Below are 24,844 nucleotides of genomic sequence, written 5' to 3'. Positions count from 1 at the left end.
GTAGTAGGCAAAGCAAGAAGGCCGCTTTTAATTGCTCCTTTTGAAAAATACTGCTCCTGAAAGAGCATTCACCTACGCCAGAGCAAGCACCAACACTGCTGTGTGCAGTACAACTGTGGCCTCTTCTGGCCATTCTTGGTGAAATTTTAGCTCCAATGATCTCAACTTTTTGAGCCAACAGATCTGCGCTACAATATTTTTTGCCAGACAGCATAAACTCCTAGCATTTAAAATGAAAACTTTATCAAGGCAACGTCAGTGCAGGATAAGACCCACAGCTATAGATGTGGTTTCCATCTCCATTCTCCACTGCGTGGAAAAAACAGGTCTGCTTGTCTTACTGATGGAGTATCTCGGAGATGCATCCCTTTGCTCACCACTCCTTATGTACAGGCTGCAAACCCCAGACAGACTCCACTGCAGAGCGACAGCGGCTCCTTGGAAACAAAGTTGGTCCCTATAGAGTGAGAAGAGAATCCCAGCACTGCTCCTAAACTGATGGAGTAGTCCATAGCCGTCAAAAGCATACAAATTGCTCTGAACTGCTATTTTTATCTCCTTCCAGAAATGCATCTTCTAACTGTACAAAACCTCCAGACTGTCAAAAGAACTCTGCTGTGAGAACTGAACCTGTAGTTTTTGTATTAATTTATTAACCTCCTCTTTCAATTCCCATTTGTACATCCCAAAGCACTTCAGAGACACCATGTATGGAACTTCTCTGTTTTCTCAAAAGGCTGTTTTGCAGTTGAGAAAATGAAGGTCTGTTGAGATTAGGGGGTCAGAGTGAAGTCCTTTGTGTGTGCAATGGGATGGCTACAACCAGCCATCCCCACGCTGATGCTCATGGAGTAACCTCCCAGGGCCAGCTTCCCCGCTGGTGTCCATCCTCGAACCCCCTCCAGCGACAAAAAGCATGTTTTCCTGATGATTCTCAGAATCTGCACATTTGCATGCTACAAGTGAAGGAAGAATGAGTTTCACACAGCGCACCAAACAGTTAACAGATGGCAAAAAATTACAATCATTTACCAAGTTGTGTTGGGCTTAAGAAAACAACCTGGAATACAAAGGCACTGAATCTTATTAAAAAAGACATATTTTACATATTGTTTCTTCATAATACAAGCTGTTCTTCATGAAAGCATAAAACTCGCTATTATTTGAACCTCTTTTTATTCTTCTCTTTGTTTTTGCACACATGACAACGTGGAATACATATCTGATCTATGACTTCTGTATGCAGTTGAGAGACTGACTTCAGCGTTAGATGTTAATGCACTTAGGTGACGTGAGATGTCATCTGGATTTTGTATCACTTCTATATTATTTGATCTCAAATCTGGAATACAATTTGTAAAATACAAGACAAGCTTTACAGTCTTCAGTAAAATCTGAGTAAGAGATTACACATTGCAGACCATTGCCTGAAAGCGATACATATCTGTATATGTTGACATCATATATGTATATTCAAATGCAGTGGTCTGGATGTAATTATTTTAATATCTTCATAAATACAAGAATCGAGGTTTTTGGTCTTTACCTGAGCATATGGATTTCTCTTGGCTACGAAGGCCAGGTTCATTACGGGACAGATTTAATTGCTACATCAGAGTTTGTGTGTTGATATTCTACATCTGATGTGCGAAAGTTCAGGGATGCCAATCAGGCATGGTGCAGATGCCACTCTGCAAAATGTTCTCAGACAGTCTCCATCTGTCAGATATGGCAGTACTTGCTCTCTATCAATAATTCACCTCCTTAACTCCATGTTTCCTGCATTTGAGTCAGAATTTTTAATGTCAGCCTCACCAGAGGATCTACCTTGGATAGACAGGAATTGCCTGATCTGCATTCCCCATTCAGACTGTGTGCTTTTGTGCCCTCGAGCCAGTCGCCTTCTGCAGTTGAAGAATCATCTCTCAGTTTACTCGTTTTTTTACTGATTCAGCTGCAAAAACCACAGCTTCCCTTTTGGGGCAGCATTTTCATCTCATTCAAGGATGGAAGTCAGAGGGTAATTATGACAATCACACCTTAGTATCCAAAATCCAACTCAGATGGACCACGTATTTTCTGGGAAAGCTCATAGTGAAAAACACTGGGGTGGCTGAATACCCAAAATAGGATGTTACTGCATGAGCTTGAAGACAGAAGAAAGGGGAGGGGAGGGAAGATGATGTGGATCTGTTCCTCCATGGGTCAGAAACTGCTGAATGGCACCTTGTTCCCATGTGATGCAACTGGCTCCATGGAGCCTGCAAGAATCTGGTTAGATCCCAGAGCCAGGAGATGGGCTCATCAGTGGTCTCCTCTCTGTGTGGGGCTGTGGCTCCTTTGGGTACCCATCAGTGGTCACTTGCTCTAGAGGAAGGCAGCGTGGAAATCCATAGGAGATCAGCTGGAGGTGAGAATATTCCCTAGTACAAGGGCAAATTACTGCCCTAATCGTCAATGCTTCAGCACCAGTGAGAAAGGAAGGTTCCCAGCTGCACCAATTAGCAAAGACCTTTGCATCAGCCCCAGCTCTTATCATCTGAAACGTGGAACAACAATCTTTGAACTTTCTTTGGCGAACTCAGATACAGCATGTAACACAGGAAAAGATATCCTGATGATAGCATGGGAAAGCTACGAGTTTTACAGATCACATCGGCCAAGAATGATCCATCACCTGGAATGACCTGCGCATCCTCAGGCACCAATCTTCGCCAGGTGGAACGAAACTACTGGTTGTACAATGCAGCTGGTGGAAATCTTTCTTTAGGGACACCGATAAGGACATGTGGCTTGGCAACAGAAAGGCTCACTACTAGCCTTGAGTTGGCCCAAAACTCCAAAGCAGACCAAACGTGAATGAATTAAGGATCTTGCTTGTTGGAGAGTAATTAACTGTAGAGCGAAATGGAGGAATGTATCTCAAATTGCCTAAACACAGGTGTCTAGTGCAACCATTTCAGATGGGGTTTGGGTCTCCTGTAACCCCTGTGTCACACCTGCCATCCCTGCTCACACACCTACGCTATCCAAGGGTCTTTCAAATAGCACTATATTTAGGAAAGTGAACCACATCCTTAGCAAGTCCCTGATAAATCTGGAAACAGAGCCTGCTCCAGGTAGGGGCAGACAGCTACTCAAGCCAGCTTTTAAGTAGCAGAAGCAGTTCAGCCGCTTTAGTGTGCCTGTCTGCTTCTCAGAGATGGACTAACCCTGAGCAAAGGCCATGCTGAGGTGGCACCATGGCAGGTACAGCCAACCTAAGGTCCCTGAGTTGTGTTCAGTCCTGAAACAGTTGAGCATGGCTGCCAAGCCTGGAGCACGTGGCACGGTGAGCACGTATGCTCGTGCATGTGATGAGCGTGTATGTTGGAAGGTGTTGGCACAGGGCTGCTGGCCGCAGGTATCCTGGGGTCTGCTCCTCCCTGCAGTAGAAGACAAAGCAGCCAGGGAGCTGCCGTGCAACACAAGAATGGTTGTACCAGGCCACACCACGGTCCACCAAAAGTCCATGTCCTGGTGTCCCGCTGTGCTGACTGTGGCCAACAGCACCTGTCCGGAGAGGAGCAGGTCAGTGATGTTTCTCCAGATCACCCTCCCAGCTACTGGGGACTCGCTGAGCCAGAGGGATGCCTCTGAGACACCCTGAGAAGTGCTATCACCTCCACGGGTACACACTACACATCTTGGGGCTCCTGGTTGTCAAGAGATTTCCATACCTGACTTAAAGGAGCTGGAAAATTGGCCGGCTCTGCCGTACGGTTCCTGGGCTATACCTGCCCTGGACCCTACTGTCAAGATATCTTGCTCTGCCCTAACGCTGTCATGGTTTGACCTTGTTGGTCCTCTCTGTTGTGCTATTTCTGTCCTTTGCTCATTTTCCCTCTTCCCTCCTATAGTCTAGCAGAAACTGGCCCGAGGCCATTGCTACCCCCTGCTCCTTTCTCCCCTCTCCTGTCCTCAACTGTGACCTTGAAAGCACTGTTCCCAGACCTGGCCACGTCCTCACCTGTCCCCCTTGTGTCCTAGCACCGATATTTTACACCCCACCAGCCGTGCCCTGCCTGCTCATACACCTTCCAGGTGAAACATTTCTGATTCCTGGATGCCATTGCATCAGCAGGTTGAAATGCTCTGCTCCCTGGCTCAATCTAATTAAGAGAGAGACCTCTGCGAAAGGTACGACTTTAGTGCATAGAAAAGTGATGAGCCGTGACTCTTAAAAACGTATCACGCAGCACCAATATCTGTTATTTCCTAGCAGATTACTGGGTATGAAGCATTGCAGTTTCTAATGAGATCTGACTGACAGGGTAAACCAATCTGCTACTTAAGGACTTGCATGTGTCTTTCTATCTGTGGGGCTTGTGCTAGAAAGATGCAGCCTACTGTGAAAAAGGCAGGACATTTTTCTAATTGCTTCCATTTGCAGGCTGGAGCTAGGCAATAGAGATGCATTTCAAGCTGACAATCCAATATTTACCTTTATTTCAGCTGCAGACAAATGCCTGGGATGGGTGCTCTTCACACACTGATGGTTCCCCCTTTCTTTGCAATTTTTTTTTTGTGTCACGCCAACTTCCCTTCTTAAAAAATCTGTCCTTCCTCTAACAGCTCTGTTTGCTGTGCATTTAAGCAGAAGCTCCCAGCAGGCTACCACGCCTTCAGCACACAAACTCAGCACAGGCAGAGCCCACCTTTAAGCATGGGAGCAGAAAGCAATTTCTAGATCAAATAGCAGCTCCAAGCAGGTTATGTGAGAGCTCAGACATGGAGTTCACATTCAAATACACTCACAGGGGTATCTGTTCCTGTGGGGTGACACTGGATGTTTGTTCAGGCTCAATCTGGAGTCTGGAGCTAAATTTTGACCTTGTTTGAACAGTGTCAATCAAGGCAGTCCAAGGCTAGATGACAGAGACACCTCAAACCAGAACTATCCCCATGATGTTATTTGACCCTTCAGGAACTATGAGATGTAATTGGAGATTTGCTTGTTACATCTCCAGCTGGTCGGCAAATTAAACAGCATTTAAATGGCCATCCTTCTCCCATCCCTTACACCTCCCCTTGGCAAACTTCCCTGTAACAACAGCCAGCTCTTATGGCTCGCAGGTGAGCATGGAGGACCTTGCTGCAAAGAGAGCAGACGATCCACTGAAGCCCGTTCCTTGGGCTGGTAGGTGCTACTCTTTGCTACTGTAGAGGAAAAAAAAAACCTTAAACTTAAAGCAAAACCAACCTCTTCTTCCTCGCTTCTCTCTGGACAGCGATCACGTGCAAAACAGTAATGATCACAAAAAATAATTAAAGACTGAATTGGAATTTAAATACGTAAAGACAACCAGCTAGGGATGTTATTGCACCTCCATGGGTACAAAAACATGCTCGTGGCCTCCCACGAGGGTATAAAGAACCTCAAACACTCCGCTCCTCGAGCTCTGCATGGTACACAGGTTCTAGGGTTAAAGGTCCCTCTCCATCCCTCCTCCGGGCTCTTTCTACCACAGCAATCTCTGCCACCAACTCTCCTGATCTTTGTTGGCCCACTGAATTCCTGGAGGGAGAGCTGCAGGCAAAGCTTTACATGCCCACCCCTCCTTTTTGGCCATCTGCTTGTTTTTTGAATTAGAAACCAGCATGCGTTTGCTCTGCAGGAGAGCTGAGCCGCTCCACCGGCTGCGTGCACAGAGGTTGACAGCCGCACCAACTGAAAGACAGCCACTCACCACCAACACGGGGGTCAGGATGCCGTGAATTTCACCAGGAGATACCAGTGAGATGTGCCGCAGTGCTGCGGGAATGGAGAAGGCTGTGACCCTTAACAGAGGATGAGGACACTGCTTTCCATTTTGGCACTATTCTGCCTGTTCAAAATCAACTTTTGCCCCTTGGAATCACGAATCTCCCTTAGGAGACCTGGCGTCTGTCATGACATTTAGGATCCATTTCAAGGTTGTAACCTTTTAGTAAGATCGTCACTACCAACGATTCGTCTTCCATGCTTGCGTGGCCTGCCTGCCTTCACACCCCCGCTGCTGTGTCTCCAACCAGCACCACGCAGGTCTTTCAGATTTCAACCTGCCATGCCCCGCAATGCCCAATGCAATAAATACAATGCCTGTTTTAGGAGGGATGCTGTAAAAGGCATATTTTGACCCCACCTTTAATGAGATCACCATTTCCATCCCTGCACGTTGCTGCCTCAGCGCCTCCAGTGCAGTCATGGTTGCAGCCCAACACCTTGTCCGATGCTTGATGTGATTTCCATAGCCTGAAGCTGTGGAAGTGCAGGGGACCAAGAGAAGGCAGGAGGAGAAGGCCCTTGGACTCAACTGAGAGAAGAGGATTGCTAAAATGTTCCTACGGCATTTTTAAAGCAAGCAAACCAATAAAGCTGCTCTCTATGCACACAAAAGTCTGCCTAGCCCCTTCATGGCTAAAGCCAGTGGTGTATCACATGTGTTTTATGCTTTACATGGACCTGGAAATGAGCTTTCACATTCATCTTCATATTTCTACAGTATGAGAAAGCCTGTATTAACCTAGGCAGTTTCTGGACACCGTGGTGGGGCTGCGGTTTTGGTCTCCTGATCCAGACTGAGACCTGGTCTGCAGACTGTGCAGCCTGGGGAGCCGGTGGGAAAGCCCTGTGGCCTCTTTCCAGCCCACATATTTCATGTTTCATGCAAAAAACCGCAGTGCAGGGAGAGACTGAAGCCCCCCCTGGGTGGGATGGACACCCAAGGCTGGAAACCTGGCAGAACTCCTTGGCCCACCCATTGAGCCATAGACAACATGTCCTACACTGGTTTACCAGGGAGGCACGAGCACGTGGTGAGCACACACCACACCATTGCTGACAACGTACAACTTGGTTTTGCTCCGCATTTTTGCTATGAAAACCCACATACTGAATTCTGTGTAGTCAAATAAAGCAAATGTTGATGAGTACTCTGTGATTTGCAAGAACCACCACCAAGATGATAGTGAATACCGGGACCCACACCCTTTAAAACTTGGTCTGCAAAGAAAACAGACACCTACCCTACGTGCTGCAGACCTGGATAAACAAAACTATCCAATTCCAGCTGGACAGCCAGAGTTTTCTGAACTTAGACCTTATACTGAAGCAACTGCAGTTCTACAAGTAACTGGTCAGTGGCTAAGCATCGTCACAGAGGCCAAAGTCACTAAAGGCAGAAATTAAGAAGAAAAACTTCTAACACAAAAAATCCCTTCACTTTAATTACCATTAGCAATGCAGCATGACAGAAAGAGATAAACACACATGCACCTACACAAATAAGAAGCTTGGGAACACAAAGTAATTACTTTGATTTTTTTTTCCCCACCGACATTCAAAACTTATTAGTCTCAAGAAAGCACATATCAGCAAAAGACTGTCACCTCAGGGATAAATGAGGAATTTGTTTGTAATTCACTTCCAGGAGAATATATCCTGATGTTGTTAATGCAGAGTAGGAATGTGCTGTGGCCAAGTCTAACAGCCAAAAACACTTCTTAAAAATGTTTATTCACATCTTCCTGAGCTTGTGTCCCTGGAAATGTGAATGCCGGTTTCTGCTGGCTGAGAAGTTCACCTCCATTGATTGTTTCACTAATACACCAAGAACCAAGCAAAGAAAGTCAATGAAGCCTCTCAGTTTTTCAGTCCATTTCCAGTTTAGGAAAATTGAATTAATCTCTTTACTCAGAGCAACTCAAACATCCACATTCAGGCAATGAAAATCATTACTGAGGCCACTAAAACCTATATCTTTAAAGGTTACAGTGTGAAAATTAAAAGCACCTCCAGGAAAAACTGAAATGGCTGATCAAAATAAAACCGTTCAGTCAACAGTGGAAAGCCTGGGCAGGAATGGCGCCTTCCAGTACTGAGTGATATTTTAAGATGCTTCCTCTGCTATATGGAGCGATACCGATGAAGAGTGGACACTACGTGATTTCACACATCGCAGCGTGTTCGGACATGAGGGATGTAGGAACTGCCAAATGAATTCAGCCCCCTAATCCAGTTAATATGGGGCTGCTATTGGGTGTAAAAACCTATTGAGGGCGCTTACAGATTGATCTACCCACCTGCAAAGTCACCTCCGGACCCCAGATAGCCAAGGAGGGCTCACCTTGCCTAGCGATAGACGTCTGCCGTGGCTAATTCCACCTGAGCAGGTCACCTCTGCTCCCTGATCCTTGTCACAAGGAACAGGCACTCCTAGAAGGCCCTTCATCTCATTTCAAAGAAAATTTAAGCCAATTCAGAAAACTGCACTCTAATCATGCTCACTTCTTGCTACTTGCTGTGAAGGGAACTGAGGGCAACCAGCTCCGATGGAGACGTGACTGTGGCAGATCTCTAGTTATACAGCAAGTATTCATCAGTTCAATGGCTCAATGCATATACCTGAAAATTAAACTCGGGCTTAAATACTTTGTTGGACTTGAGTGCGTGTTCTTCAGGCTGCCACGGTCCACGTCTGCAAAATGTCTGGTGTGTGTTTTAATTACAAAGCCAGCAAAATCCCCTCCTTGAGGAATTTATAATCCATGCAGTCACCAAAGGAAGGGGAGTGACGTGCTGTCATTACCCGGTGGTTCAGCCACTTTCTTTCCACCTTCATGTGCTCAAGTGCTCTCATTACGTGAAAATTACTTAAGGACAAACACGAGAAATGTCATCCCCCAAGAGTCAGGCTCTTTGCTTCCGAACATCTGGTATATCACCATTAGGGCATTTTGGAGCTTTTTCCTAATGCAGAGTATCAGCAGCAGGCAAGGCATTTCCCAGACACACGCAATGAATAAGAAATCGGCTACTCAGCAAACCTGAGAACAAAAGGTGTCCGTTCTTCGGCTGGAGTCAGGCCAAATGGCCTGAAGATGGTGTGGGAAGAGCAGTCACTTCTGCACGAGGACGTGTTCGCTCCTCCTGCCTCCCCTCTGCTCCTACCTTGAGCAATTCCCTTCTTCACCCCTGATATCTTATCCTAATTTAAGATAAAGTTCCATTTTCAGGAACATTATCATTTCAGAGCCTTACAGCTCATTTCCTTGTTTGTTCCCTCTCCTTCGGTTGTGCCAGCACAGCTGTTTGCAAGGCCCGCTGTGAACCAGACTGGGGAGCTGATCCTGCCAAAAAAGAGAAAAAGCTGATGCGAAAAACAAAACATAGCCCTTCCCCCCAAGCTGGATCGCTTCCCTGCTCTAATTTACTGTGTCGCATCAGGGCCCGCCGTGCAAAGGACGAGAAGAGGAAGGTGGTATTTGCCGAGGTGTCGGCATTGCGGGGTATATGCAAGCGCAATCGCAAATTCTCACCGAGCCTTCAGAGCTGGCTGCTGCTTTCCTCCTAGATGATGGTGTGCTGTAAAGAGCTGCTGATCTTTTGTTGTGTACTGGCTATGCATTTTACATAGCAAATAAAATACAGTATGTTTTGGAGGTAGTTTTCCAGATGAGGCAGATAAAGTACCAAGTGCTGTTCTAGGGAGTATTTCAGACCTGCACAAACCAGGGGCATTTGGATCTACTCATATCCGATGTCCATCAGGATACCCAAATCTGGGAGAAACTAAGCCCTTCCAGCAGCTGATTTAACTGAACCACTTTGGATGTACGGACCCTGCAGAAGGGGATAGGGCTGAAAGGACCCAGGTGACAGAAGACTGGCCAGAGCACAGCCCTCATACAGATTATCCGGGGAATAAATTTACCATCTGCAGTCACTGACAGTGACTTAAAAGGAATTTTAAACCTTCAGACTTCAGGAGAGAGAATTCAGCTAGAGATTGCATTAAGACCCCATCTCCAGGTCACATCAGGCTCCACAAAGAAGTCTGTTTTTGTGGCAAAGAAGAATTACCCGGAGGGGATGATCATGGCTCAGCAAGAAGAGTGCAATTCCTGGCCTTGGGAAGGCTGCCCTTCCCAAAATGACAAACCTGGGACAGGAAGAGATGGCTTCTGAGTCCTGGGGGAACATGGGATTCAGAGCATGGGTCCTCCTCGCTCTGGCAAGATGACCCGAGAACCATTTTCAGGTTTCAGGACAGGGGTGTTGCCTTTCCTGTACATCTCTGCACCACGGGCCAGTGATTCAAAGACAAAGACAAAGACTGGCCCAACTCCTCTCTCAAACACTCACAGACGTAAAGCTTAGATCTGAACTTCACCAACACCTTATCCTGGAGAACTGAGGAAGGGACAAGGAAAACCTTTTGTTTCCCGATGCTGCAAGAAGGTGAGGTGCATGCATGAGCCTGAAAACAGCTGTGGTCAGCTGGGACCCATGTGAGATCTCCAGTCTTGGGCATCAAGGTGAACTATCTGGGAATACTGCATTCTTCAGTGTTGTCTCCATAAATATCCATAAAACTTCTGAGCTGGTGAGAGGAACTGAGACCTTTTCCAACACACGAACGGTTGGTAGGACTCGGTGTGGGGTATGCTGATCTCTAACAAGTGTCGAGTGGATATCTTGACAGGAGATCTGATTCTCAGCACTGCTCTTGCTTCACCGGCTCAACGAGCTCTTTGGTTTCTTCCTGCTTGGTCGTGATCAACCAAATGAACTGCGTGGCCAGCTAGGCGCTATTTCCCTGTGCACCTCCATCGAGGAGAGCGGACCAGTGATGTGGGTTTCCCCAGGTCAGAATCACCTCTTCCGAAAGTCCCTCTTGTTTCTGTGCTGAGGAGCTGGGCAGCTCCAGCAAAGGACATGGCCATGCCATGGCTTCCAGAAGCTCATGCAGGACTGCAGAAGCTGAAAGTTTGGGAATTCTCGAGCAGGCACCTTGCTGTAAATGCAGTGTATTGCAGAAAGCAGTCAGAAACCTCAAGAAGCGCTCTATGAAATGTTGTGAAGGCATAAATTGGTGTCCTGCTAAAACTCATGGCAGCTGCAAATTTAACTGGAAATTAAACTACACGGATGGGTGATTTGTTCCAGCGTAGTTTTAATGAGTCCGTAACAGGGCAGCTGTTTGGGATGCACGGGGCATCACCCAGCAGCACCCGTTTGGTGAAGGACCGTACGGGGACAGTCTCTGATCCCCCAGAGAACATGGGGGAAGCAAAAGGAGGAGGGGAAGGAGGGGGCATCAAGCTGAGCAGTGTTTTTTAATCCTCTGTGGTTGGGATTTTTGGTTAATGCAGTGAAACCACTAATTACAGCTAATTAAACCTGCACTGAGATCAAAGCTCAGTGGAAACTACAGGGGGGAGAAAACAAGAGAGAAAAGAAAGGAAAAGAAAATACAGATTTTGTTGTAACCAAGTCCTTAATTGAAAACTAAAGCAGCTTTGTTAATTAAAAGCAGCAAAAACAAAATGAGGGCATGCTCCACGGATACACAACATGAGTCCAGCATCGTGATGGAGATAACATGTCTTTCCCACACTGTCAGCAAAGAGAAGCTTTTCTTCCAGAGCTTGTTCTGCTTCTGGCTCCTCTACAGGGAACGGTCTTCCTAGGATCCGTACTGCAAAGCATTGGTGGCTTTTTCCTTCCACAGCACTGAGGACCTTGGGCATGAAGTGGGGGGAGAGGAATTCCTCCAGACAAACACATTTACAGCTTTTACGAACAATAAAGTTTTTCCCACTGAGTCAAGAGGGTATGGGTCAGTCACCAGCATGTCTACACCAGGGTACCAAAAATACTCCTTGGTAGCTTGCAATATCCTTTCTAGCGGGCTGCTCCATTTGCTTTTGAATCCCCTAAGTGCTGTGATGGATACATGAGTTACAGTGCCTGGTACCCAAGTTGTCTACTCAACTAACGTGCGTTTTACTCAAACTGAATGATTTTAAACACCCCAAATTTTCTCGTGGCTTGAGTGCAGCCCCAGGGGAGAACATCTGAGATGCCTTTCTCACCCAGTTCTGAACCACAAGCAAAGACAGGCAGCAGAGGAGCATCACAGGAGCACTGCAGAGGCACCCGAGAGCAGAACAGCAGTCTGCCACTGAACGAAGGGGATTCACGTCAGGATCCGCTGGACCTGGCGTTCAACGCGCACAAGTCAAGCATCAAGAATGGCTCTCAGAGGAGGCTTCCCTCAACCAGCTACATCCTCAGGCAACCTGGGCACCCAGGCAGCAAACACAGCCTCCTGTTTCTGTATTTATCAAGAGTAAAATCAGAAAGAGAAATAATATTTGGCAATGAAAAAGAATTCTTTCAGAGCACTGGGATGTCTAAGGGATCTCTAATGCACACTGGCTTCCCCTTCCCTCTGCAGCACCCAGTAGATGGCAGCAAGTTATCACTTATTCCTCCTGCCTGGGACAGCCTTGCGCATTAGGCAAGAGGCACAAATCTCTCCTGCCCCTGTATAATCAAACAAAAAAATCCCCTGCCTGCCAGTCATAGCAGGAGAGGAGCCCTGAATGCCAAGCATCCGAACCAGAACTGCGCTCGGAAGTAAAAGCACCCTCTGAAATCCTGCTGCTGCAGTTCAGAGACTGTTCCCGGTGGTATTTTCCGGTTCTCCCCATGCAAGAATCAGAGCAATGGATGGGACAACCCTGCCACCTCCATGGGTGTTTGTGCTGAAAGCAATGGGCCTGTCTGCACTGGAAATTTGTAGCACAAGGGCATCTCTGCCTCTTGTCACCGGCTGAGCTAGTCCTAAAACCGGAGGGTCTATCTCCACCCTGCTGCTGTGATTCACGCAAACGTACAAGGAAAACCAGAGTGTTTATTAGGTGCCAGAGCAGAGCTGAGGCAGATCCGCTGCTTTCCAAACCCACACTAGTCTCTTCCCACCACTCCCTGTGGCCCCGTGCAGACATCTCGGCACCTTGACCTTGGTATCCAGTGCAACCAGTGATGCAGCAGTTTGACACTGGTTTGAAAGAAAGCTCAAGCTCCAGCTGCATCCTCCTTCATCTATACTCTCCTACCCTCCCCACCTAAATAAAGATGGGTTTTGAGTAAAGGGTGTGTTTCCAGGAGCCATTTAGGGTAACCGGTGTCAACTGTAACTGCTTCCTACAAATGCCTTGGCAGTTCTCCCTTACTTTGAGACCAGTATGAGGACTGGTGCTATTCTCTCCCGACTCCCTGCAGCTGGCTGTATGGGTGGAGGGAAGGTGTTTGCCTGAAGAATATAAGAATACAAGCAAGTACATGTACACCATTGTCCTGGTTTCAGCTGGGATAGAGTTAATTTTCTTCCTAATAGCTGGTATAGTGCTGTGTTTTGGATTTAGGATAAGAATAATATTGATAACACACTGATGTTTTAGTTGTTGCTGAGCAGTGCTTACCCAGAGCCAAGGGCTTTTCTGCTTCTCACCCCACCCCACCAGCGAGGAGGCTGGGGGGAACACAAGGAGTTGGGGGGGACACAGCCGGGACAGCTGATCCCAACTGACCCAAGGGATATCCCAGACCATAGGACGTCATGCCCAGTATATAAACTGGGGGGAAAGCTGGCTGGGGGCTGCTGCTTGGGAACCGGCTGGGCATCAGGTGGTGAGCAATTGCATTGTGCATCACTTGTTTTGTATATTCTAATTTTTTTATCATTATTATTATTTTCCCTTCCTTTCCTGTTCTATTAAACTGTTTTTATCTCAACCCACGAATTTTACTTTTTTTTCCCCAATTCTCTCCCCCATCCCACTGGCGGGGGGGGAGTGAGCGAGCGGCTGTGTGGTGTTTAGCTGCCTGCCGGGTTAAACCGTGACAATCGTAGCCTCACGGGTGTCACCAGGAGAGCACAGACGCAGAGGAACAAGGTCAGAGCAGCAGCTGCAGCTGCATTTTGCCAGGGAGCGGAAGCAAGGGTCATTCTCTTTTGTGAACGATAAAAATTCAAGCAGCCGTTGTATACCGATAGACACATTTGATTACAGGCATCTGAACTACATTTCAAGGGCTTATTCGTGGCTGACCTACGAACAACCGTCTGGCATGCTGATGGCTTCTTCTCCCCACGCTGATGGCTCCTTCTCCCCATGCCTTCTCACGGGGGACTTCTCCAGAGTGGTTGGGATCCGCCGGCAGTGACAACGTAGGTGCCACATCGACTCTAAAGACGTGGTCAGAGCCAAGGGTCCTGGTAACATCTTTAGCAGCAGGAAAAGATTCCTGGTCCCCGCGGGATAGATGGGGTAGCAACTGCTAACTTGAATGGCAGCAGCAGGGAAACCTTCAATCTAACTCTTAGGTGTACAGACACCTCTGGTTCACTATGCTGCAAACCATTTAAGGGATGAAGGACACTTTCAGATCCAGTAATGACGAGTAGCACCACTCAAACCCCTTTATCTCAGAGGTCAAAATGACACTGTGTTGTATGAAATGTTCACATTTCACCACTGGTCTCTCCCTTCCCCTTGCAACCACCTCAATTAACTTTCAAGAATAGGGCAATTTTATCACTGCTGTATGTCTGAGAAAGTTTTTTTTTGTTCAATGAAAAATGAACATCTAGGAGTTGAGTGATATTTTATTTAAGGATAAGTCTGAAGCAGAAACCTAGCCCTTTTTGACTACCTCTGATGAAATCTTTGCATAAACGTGCAAGTGTAATTTTTGGTGAGGATAGAGGGGGAGCAGGAAAGAAGGCACATGGGAAAAGACCTGAACTGGAATCCAAATTTGAAGCTGAATTTTATCCCTCTAATGCCATAAATCTAATTCTGGGTCTGAAACTTCCAAAATTTGGAGGTATTTGAAACTCACACTCAGTCCCAGACTTTGCAGTATATGCCTAGGTATTATACACGGGAATAAAATACTGCTTTTTCTTTAATACAGTAGTGGATGCCCTAACGACTGACTGCATTTCTGCTGGCCTAGATACTGAACATGCATATAAGGGAAAAACCTATTAATATTTGCAGGAAATTTAGCAAATGCTACAAATCCTTTTGCAACACCTCAGCAGTCAGAACCAGCCTATTTTACCCTTTCTCCTGTTGGTGGAGAAACTCCTTGCTAGAGCTCGTAGAACTTGGCAATTTATTTTTTTCAATGGAAACATGCTCTGGCTCTGCTTCGTGATGCTCTGCAGAGAGCTTCCCTACCCCGCTCTACCTTGATTTGAGATTCTCAAAGCAAAACTAATTTGAAACGAATTTTCCACCTGCCATTGTACTACTCCCAAAGCAGCAAATCCTGCTGTTGTCACCTGCAGGTTATAGATCTTTTGAAAAATGTGGTTTAAACAGCAAGAGTCTCACCAGAACCAGCGAGTGTTACATGGGTTAAGATTTTGCTGTGAATCCTCTACGTGATTTTGGCTTCAGAGGAGAAAGATCTTCCCCCTCTGGCTTCCCTGGTTAGGGTTTCTACTGACTAAGTCACCAAGACAGAGAAGAAAGGGGATGCCCAGTGCTCTTTGAGGCCCATAGAAATCCTTGAAGAATATATCAAAAGTGAAAAATAAAAGCAAAACCAAACCCCAAATCAAAAGCATGACATCCAGGAAAATCTTGAAAGTCTTTTGTCCTTTTCTCAAATGGTCTGGTCTTTCCTATAAACTCGAGCACATCAGACTTTGAACGCGTTCACTTTCACAAAAGGACCACACAGGACCTGTTCCAGAATTAAAACTTAACGTATGAAGAGTGATTGTATGAAGAGTGATGTATTGATCGTTAATTGTGGCTGATTGCTTCTTGAACCCCGAGTGTCACACTCTTATGGATAAATAAATATCAAGGAGACAAGGGAGCAACAGGGGCAGTGAACCGACTGTCTGGGGGAAGCAGAAGCCGGTTGGCTTCAGATGAAGCTTAGATCCAACCCGGAGGGCAAAGAGCTCCATAACTGCCTGAGAAAATCTATTATTCTGCATGTGTGAAAAAAAGACTAAAAAACCTATTATGTGTTTCCGTGATCAAAGGAGCCCACGACTTCTGATCAAGTTCCTTAAAGAAACTGGAGTAAATGTTGAATTATTTTGCACAAGGGCAAATGCAAAGACCAGAGATGGGGCAGTGAGTCCCAGGCTGGGTTAGACCCACTTCAGAAATCTCTCCCATTCAGTAATGATCACCCAGTTCCCTGGAGAAGTGAAGCACGGAGGGAATTTACCCCAGTTACCAGGAGGTGCAGGGGGGAAGGAAGAGCAGGTGAGTTAGTATTTCTCCATCAGCTCTGCCACTGCTCCCGTACAAGAAATAACCACTTGCTCTCTGCTTCTCATCCTTAGAAAGGCAAAACTGATAGCTCCCGCGCAAAGCATTTACAGATTCCTGTATGAGCAATATCACAGAAGTACAAATCACTTTTATCCTACATTGATGTTATTTTATGCTTTCTGGGGGTGAACTGTTATGTTTATTTTATAGTTTGAATAGACCTCGGTAACTGGAGTCCCTAGGGTACCATGAGAACTTGTTCGGGTAATTGTAAATTCAGGTGAGCAGGGCAGGGTTTGGATGCACGAGACGCCTTGTTTATGTAAAAGGGGAATCTGGATAATAAGCATTCAGGAGTCATCTGAAGAACAAAAGAATAAAACATACTCTCTAGATCACAGAAATCTGCCCCAAAAGAAAGAGGGAAGCAATGCAGTCATGAAAGCTAAAAAGAAATGTTGTTGAATTTATATTATGGGAAGAAATCTGCATCACAGGTACCGCAAAGCAGCTGATGCTGCTGTGCAGAAAGCTCAGGTGTCTCTTCTGAGCTCCACAGTTCTTGATGATGGTACCCAGCAGCTCCAATGGAGCAGGAGAAAATCTATTTACCACGTAACTCATATATAAAGAGGGCTGGTATGTGTCTGATGTTGTGAAAACTACTGGTCTGGTATATCACCCACGCAGCAAGATTGGGAGTGGGGAACAGGTTACCTCCTCACCCTTCCCTTCAAACTCCACGTCAAATTGTGCAGCAATACGAGTCAGAACCCCACAGCTATTCAACCCTTCCCGCAAAGACCTCTCCAGAAAACGGCCAGCTGCGCTGTGCCAGCCTCCAGCAGCGCTTGGTCAGCGTTTTGTTATTTGGGTGCCAGTTGCTGTCAGCACATGCTCAAGCTCTGTTCTGCCTGCCAAAAAACTGGGCTAATTTATTTAGCATTTCAACAGATCAGGGGAAAAAAATCATTTAAAAAAGGAAAGATTGAATTTGGGAACTTAATTCCTTGGAGAGTTAGTAATGGATCTTTCTCTCTCCCCCTCCTCCAGGTCTCAGCATTCATAACTTCCCCATGTCAATGTTATTATGAAGAAACTAATTCAATAATGAGATCATTCCCCATATGAGAGCCCAAGTAAATGAGGCACTCAGTCTTACCTACTCTCCCTCATCAGAGGGAGTTGTGCTTCTCTCGTAATTCAGTCTCCAAGAGCAATGGCCAAATGACGACACCAACCATTTCCAGTGTTTGTGGTGGGTCATATCCAAGTGTCACGAAAAACTCTGTCACTTGATCTACGTGCTTTAATTTGCAAGTTCCAGGCTCTTCCTTTGGCTATTTCTTGGGCTCAGCTGCCCGTTGCTGAACCAGCTGCTGCCACAGAGGATCAGCCAGTACAGCTAATTGTAGCCAGCACCCTAGGTCCACGTGCAAAGCACACACCACTTAGTGTTTGCTTTTACCCATTTGCTTATTCCTCAAACAGTTCCCCTTTTGTGAATAAAGCAGCAAGGTGGGTGAGAAACTTGCAGGGGATCTATCATGTCCGGTTTTGTTTTTATTTTGCTATTACTACTATTTTAAGGGCAACAGCACTTGAAGGGAGACAGCACCTGGCATCCCTGAGGTTCACCCACACTGTTCCTGTGAGTTGCTAAAAATTTAAGCCTTCGACAAACCAAAATACTACTTATCTGGGCATGAATCCAGGCCTCAGATTCATCCAGTTTAAGTTCCACGCAAGACCTATACCTAGAAGCTTTTCCTTACCGAGGTTTTGGTCTTAGGAGAACCAGACCAAGAGGAAGCCCCAAGCGCAGCACTTTGGTGGGACCTCCGCTTTGAGCTTATGCTGAGCTCAAGTGATCCGTGTTGCTCTGAATGTTGCTCAACAACGGGGAAAGTGAATATTATGAGTAACGCTTTTATGCGTTTAACTTGATATCGATCCAGTTGCACGCACGAGCGGTGAAGCTTCTGGAAGGAGCTACCTCTGTACATGTGGACAACAAAATAGTAACAAACACAACGTGGGGCGCTCTGCTCACCTTGCAAAGTCCAGGTCAGCCTCGCGTGACATGGTGATGTTCGTCAGGTTTTGCTGGAGGATGAAGATGTTCCTACACATTTTCTTGATGCCAGATTCACTGATGCGCTTGAAGTAGTGGGCACCGTTGATAAGAATGCAGGAAATAAGGTGGCCCAAACCTGCAAGGGTGAGGGGGGAAACAAACAATAAAATCACAGGAGGAAGACATTTAGTGACAGTAATTCATCATAAAACCCATGAATGAGCACTGTTAAGCGGTACATGTGAACTGGAACAGGAGATACACTGAACTGTACCTGGAAACAGCCCTCAGTATCTTCCCTGCGCATTTTAGGAGGACTTTCCTCAAGATTTCCTTCCTTAGTAAAAATACAAAACTGCCCCCAAACACTATGAAAACTCAAAGCTGCATTATCATAGCCATTGATATTTCCAGGGCACTTCCAGATTTGTAGTCAGGCTTTGCATAACGTCCTTTTCAGTCCCTCTCTCTGCCTGGGCAGATCAATGGACCACTACTGCTCCTACAAAATGATAGTATTTTAATCTGTTATCAAGGGTAGTATTTTTCCCTGGTAAACTCACAGTCTGCAAAACCAGAAATGAGCTGCATTTCAATACACTTGATGTGCAACCTCTCTGATCAGTCTTGAATAGTTTCTTGTGTCTGAATGATGTCTCCATCTTTCCCCTGCTGCTGAAGGACGTAGCTGGCTGCTATAAGTCACAGCCACTCCCAAAATGAGGTATCCATTCATGTCGCATTACAAATATCAAAAACCCCAGCCTGATTCACTCAGAACACAGGTCTGTACAAGACTAGATGTCAATTAAAAGTCTGAATTAAGAAAATATGTTCATGTATAGGCAACCAGCACGGGATATATGTAAATCCCAAAACAAGGCTTAAGAGGTGTCTACATTTCACGAAGAGCGTGTGTATAAATTTCAACCTCATGGCTTAGTGAGATGTGAATGGTCCCCATGGCTCTGTGCGGAGCCGTTTTACTCTCCTCAAAGAGACATGGTAGACCTGAGCTGTAAGAGGAGCTCTACAATGCGCTGGTGATCACTCAGTTTGCCACAGATTCACACAGCTCGGAAAACATCTGATTAAAAAATGTTCCATCAGTAGCTACATGGGTACAGGAGGGAAGTACGCAGGTACTGAAAGCCTTCTGTAGGACCAGTAAGCAGTGGCCAAAATGAGGCAAAGCCTTCATCCCTGCTGACATATTATATTGGGCAATGAGTACATCTCCAGTCCCCACCTTCTCCTGACTCTGAACAACCACCACATAAAAGGACACATATCCTGGCGTGCAGGCAAGAGAACTGTGCGTCAGTGCCACAAATAAATACAGGGGAGATGAACCAAGACATGATTTATATTCTCCAAGGTAATCACGACAGATGAGACGTCAGAAGAGCTAATGTTCTCTAAATTTAATTTTAGAAATGGAATGGCTACACTTCGGATAGGAACTGAGCCATAATAAAGCTGTGCTTGTAATATATACACATGCCCTACGGCTTGCTGAGGAAGAACTGTCTTGCACGTACATCAACTTACTGCCTTCCTACTCAGCATGGGCCTGTTTCTCCTATTGAGCCAAATACGCTCAGAAATAGTATGGAGGCAACAGGGTTTTTGAGTGCCCTGTGTTTGCATCTGCCGTAGGTGGCAACAGTACCACAGTCTGCCTTACCCCCAAAAGGAATACTGTTGAGCTTTGGGATGAGAATGAAAAATCATTTCGTAAGAACCAAACTCTGATGGTAAATGCCTGACCTTCAAAAATGTACTGGAACTTGTGCTGCTGGAGGCTGGCGCTCATGGCTTCCTCAATAGCACTGATGTCCTTGTTGAGTCGGACAACGAGAGGGTCATAGTCCATGCTCTCCACGTTGGCGACGATGGCGTAGTTCCCTTGTTTAGCCAGCGGGATCAGGTAGTGGAAGCAATGAACTCTGAGAGACAGAAGAGGGAGATGTTACAATGCCACAACCCCAACGTTAAAATACTGGTGGGTATGCAAAGTGTCGCTGCCTTATTTTCCTTCCAGTGTTTAAGGAAGTAAAAAATAACAATAATTTTAAGAAATAGGTGGTTATGTCTGCATTAAACACATCCTCCTCTTGACATGTCGTTGTCCCATCTGGAGAGGTGAATACAAAGGACCCTTCAGTAACAGATCTGACCTACATCATCCCAGGAAAATGCCAAGTGTCTTTTCACAAGGTTCTCCAACTTCACATGTGCTGGTTCAGCAGCACTTCCATACTGATGCTCAGATAAGAACTCCTTCTATGTACCATAAAGACCTAATAACAGTTGTAACTGGCAGAAGTGAGCCAGGGGACGTGAAACGATCATTAGCAGGCCAAGGTTGTGCCTATTCCCAAGCATTTAAGACTATTGCAACTTTTTTCTTTTCTGTTCACCTCCCTGGTAGGGCTGTAGGCAATGTGCCCAACCATCATCCCTCCATCGAAGGAGAAATTCTGTTGCATTCAAATCGCCTATTAAGGTTCTGCAAAAAACTGTAATTAAGTAACTTCTCTCAAACCTATAGAGGAAAGTGCAATGTTCAGCACAGTCAATAGCAAAACTCCTACTTTCGTAATTCTTGGGTTTCACCCACATCACTCAATGGGAACATGTTGACGCGGAAGTCACGGACACTGCACACAATCAATATGATCAAGCAGATACCCCTTTATTGCCAAGATAGGTCAGTTTATATGTTCATTCTAGTTACTGTTCACGCATAAGCAAATTAGAGATTGGTTAGCATGAGCTGTCCACGCGCCTAGTTACACCTAGTGATTGGTTATAACACCACTGTACACGCGCATAAACATAAGGCATAATTGGTTGTATTAACTAAAACATGCGAAACTTGTCTCAGTCTAATTGGTCAAGATAAGCTGTGGAATTGAGGTTCTTTGCCAAGTTCCCTTTATCGTGGAATGCGCACCTGTGTTCTTCTAATTGGCATCTTTCTTTTTTTGTCTTCTTGTTTATTCTGTTCAAGGCCTTCTAAAGGCATCTGGAATGCTCTTACTACCATTAGCTAAATATGTGTCCACAAGCAAAGCATCCTTCAAGTCTGCTGCTTACAAAACATCCTTGGCTCACAAATTGATCAATTCTATCAAGTCTGGATTGTTCACTATGTGCCCATTACTTTCCAAGTATCCCACAGGAACAGGAGGTTAGTCAGGTTCTTCTGAATTTCATCTGTCAGGGAAACGCAACCAAATCACAGCCTGGGTGAAATATCCCTTGCATTTGAAGCATAACTCAGGATCAGCACACTGAGACAGAAAGTTCACACCAGACTGGCCCAAACAAACAGCAGGGAGTTGTGTTGGGGCGGGAGAAGCTGTGATGGGTATGTCCTGGCTTTCATGTCCCCTGTCCTCCCGGAAAACGTCCTTGAGGTGGTCATCACAGGCAAGTTCAATTTAGGGCAGTTCCAAGAATAAAACCAACTGTTTATTCTCTTTAGTGCCTGCTTCTATATAATTCTATATAGGGCTTTTTATAGGAAAATACTGTAACAGACATTAAGTAATCTAAAACTCCACAGTTATTTGTAACAAAAGAAATGGTTAACGATGTGAATGCGCCAACAGATTTCCTTTAAGGAAGCAGATCTAAATCCAAGGAGCAGGATCTCAGTGACCACTGTCCTCAGGTCATGCCCACGCGGTACTGGAGGAGGAGAAGCCAACGCCGGGCTGGTGCTAACCTGCATCTGGCAAAGCTGTGAACGAACGGGGGGCCCTAAGGGAGGAGAAAGATGAGGGGATAATTGCATCGTCTCAAATCCGCTTTGCTGTTTGCTGGTGTTTTCTGAGCCTGCACCTGCAACAGCAAGAGGCCGGATAAATTCCCAGGCTCTTTACAAATGTGCTCCGAGCGCCTGCTTAAAGCACAGGGTTTCTGTGAATGAATACATATTGTACTATGCACCTTGGAAATGGCACGGATCCGGGAAGCTGGTGTAGGAATCTCAGGGAAACCTGCTAGTAACAGCCATCAGAGGGACTGGGATTTTCCTCTGTTGCTGCAGGTGGTTGCAAACACAGTGATGAATATGGGGATGCTCCCACCCCGCTGGGGATTTTCCTGGTTGTTAGCATCTCTTTTTCTCAATCCTTTCTACCTGTTGCACAGAGTAACATGCTTTGGTGTATTTACAGCATTAAACCGGGGCTCCTGTTAGAAGCACTAGAGGAGGTGGGCAGTGGTCTGCTCTAAAATGACAGCAAAATTTTTCCTGAATTACATTTGCACTTATTTCTGCTTAACCCAAGTGTGATGGAAAGCCACAGAGGACTGAGGCCAGAAACCCATTCAGGCTGGTGCCCATCCATGAGTCTGGGTTAGCTCAGGCATCACATTGCAATTACATCGCAGCTGGAAAGCTGCTCCATTTCCATACCTTAACAATCTTTTCCTCGAATCCTTCAAACCCCAGCTCATCTGTGATGCCTGCAATCAAGTGGCCAGCAGATGATGGATAGCAGGTTGAAGGACTGCTGACAATAACTAATGTGTGTTTTTTTTTAAAGCTACACACTGACTTCACCAGAGCTCTGCCTATGTACACAAGGACACGATATGGCTCAGGATATGTCACGGCAGAACAAACTGATGGTCCATCAAGTCTCATTGCCCGTCTCTGACATCCGCTTCTATTTGATGCTTCAGAGAAATGGGAAGCAATGAAAATACACCTGGCTGATACAATGCATAAGGGAAAAATGTCTTCCCGGCCCCAGAGTGGACAGCTGGCAGCATGAAGAAAGGGATCTGCTGCCTTTGATCTTTGCATGTGAAGTCAGAGACATCATAAAATTATCCATCCCTTTAAAAAATATCCAGCTGGTTTCCCAGTTTCTGTTACTATTTGAAAAAGTAGTAAGAAAAGCTCCTATTTGCAATCCAAAGTGCAGTGGCTAATAAATGTGCAGACACCTGTTAGACTATTAAAACATCATTGTGCAATTGTCTAAGGACAAAGCCCCCCCCCCCTCCAACCCCACATTTTTCCTAGTCTCTGACACATAAGACACAGACGACCCTAGGAGATTCCACTTTCGGAATTCTGCCTCCATCCCACATTTGGCATCCACGGTGACGGGATCTGGCATTTCTGGACTGACCTTTGAAGCTACAGCAGGCAAGTATATCTGTCTCAGATGCCATAATATGTACTCTGGACACAGTCTTAACCTATAGCCTCGTGAGCTCACCCGCGATACCTGAATTCGGAGCTTTTACCTGACTTCCAAATGCAGAACCAGCAGGCAGCGGTCAGCCATCTCTTGAAAAGACCTGGCCAGTTCACTCAGGGTTTGCAGGATCTGTTCGGATGCAGGAAGGTGTTCCATACTGGCATGGCTGTCCTGGCCAGGAGACACGGCTAGCAAGAGAAGATAGTATTAATTTGTGACATACTTCATTAATATTGCCCAGCTTCAGCAACCACAGCATCTTGCCTGCTTCCATCCTAAACATGTGTGTTCTCTCTCACCTTTGGCTGAGCAAGAACGTCTATAATTTGGGAGTGTATGAAGCAACAAACTGCTTCTGCAATTGATTAAACTCCAGAGTGAATCTGAGGGGTTTAATCAAGCACCAGAATACATTTGCTTGGGAAGATATTGCTCTGTGATGAGTATTTCTGTAGCTGCAGAATCCAGGAACATTTATCTTGCTCTGCTCGGAGTGAGAAAAGAGCTGCTCGGGAGCCAAAGCACGGCACCGACCGGAAAGATGGTCCTTTTTGGTCACCATGGACTTCCCCATGTAATCTCAAATGAGTCTTTGCCTGCCCCCAGCCCTTCAGAGGGATCTGGGAGGCTTTCTTCATTCTTGTTAATAAAACACAGCTCTTAGGCAGTAAAGCAATTAAAAAGCAGGCAACACGTATGAATTGGTCATAGACCAACTGTTTCCCTCCCACTGAGACCTCTTTGAAAAGCCACCTTGAGTTTATCCCAACCACGAGAGCATCATTTCTCTTGGAGAGGTGTCAATGCAGCTATAATCCTGCAGCCTTCATCCCTTTTATTTTATCACAGTGCCTGAACCCTGAACCTTCTCCCCTGCAACACAAATCGCTGCCACTCGAGCTAAAGGAGTAGCTTCACTAACAAGAGTAACGTGCTGTTATCGTATATTCCGCCCTAATTAGAGGAAGCGTATCCCAAATATCCGAGTTCAAGTCCTCATTCAAGCAGCACTTTACAAATGACTTCCTGCATAGGGTGATTAGCGATGTTTGAAATCAGGCAGCCCCGCTTAGACAACTTCCACTTGAATTAAATAATGGGATTGCAAGGGATCTTCTGGATCATCAAGTCCAGTCCCCACAAGCCCTGTGTCCTGTGGCCTTGAGTATAAACTTGTGTGCCACATTCAAGTTGTTCCAGATTTCTGCCCTTGCTCGTTCCTTCAAAACATCACTTCTCTAACAGTGAAGTTAAAGTCAGGGATCTAATTTCCAGCCTAAACTTATTCACTGATGTTTTACATTTGGTTCTTCAAACGCCAACATTATTCTTTGTCTTACGGAGTTCTCCATCCCTGGCAGCCCTCTTTGTAGAATCATAGAATCACTGAGGTTGGAAAAGACCCTTAAGATCATTGAGC

At 45.9% G+C, this 24,844-nt stretch overlaps 1 protein-coding gene across 1 annotated transcript in view; it reads right to left on the bottom strand.

Moving 5' to 3' along the window:
- Positions 1-24,844, bottom strand: part of EXOC4 (exocyst complex component 4) — a 414,930-nt gene that overhangs the window by 12,545 nt on the left and 377,541 nt on the right. The window contains exons 15-17 of the mRNA XM_052789476.1: positions 23,471-23,612; positions 19,967-20,145; positions 18,173-18,332 (exon numbers count right to left, since the gene is read on the bottom strand). Of these exons, the coding sequence (XP_052645436.1) occupies positions 18,173-18,332; positions 19,967-20,145; positions 23,471-23,612 (481 nt within the window). The remainder of the gene's footprint in view (positions 1-18,172; positions 18,333-19,966; positions 20,146-23,470; positions 23,613-24,844) is intronic.

The sequence above is a fragment of the Harpia harpyja genome, chromosome 6, assembly GCF_026419915.1.
Source record: "Harpia harpyja isolate bHarHar1 chromosome 6, bHarHar1 primary haplotype, whole genome shotgun sequence".
NCBI classification, from domain to species: domain Eukaryota; kingdom Metazoa; phylum Chordata; class Aves; order Accipitriformes; family Accipitridae; genus Harpia; species Harpia harpyja.
This window is presented reverse-complemented; position numbering and strand designations above follow the sequence as displayed.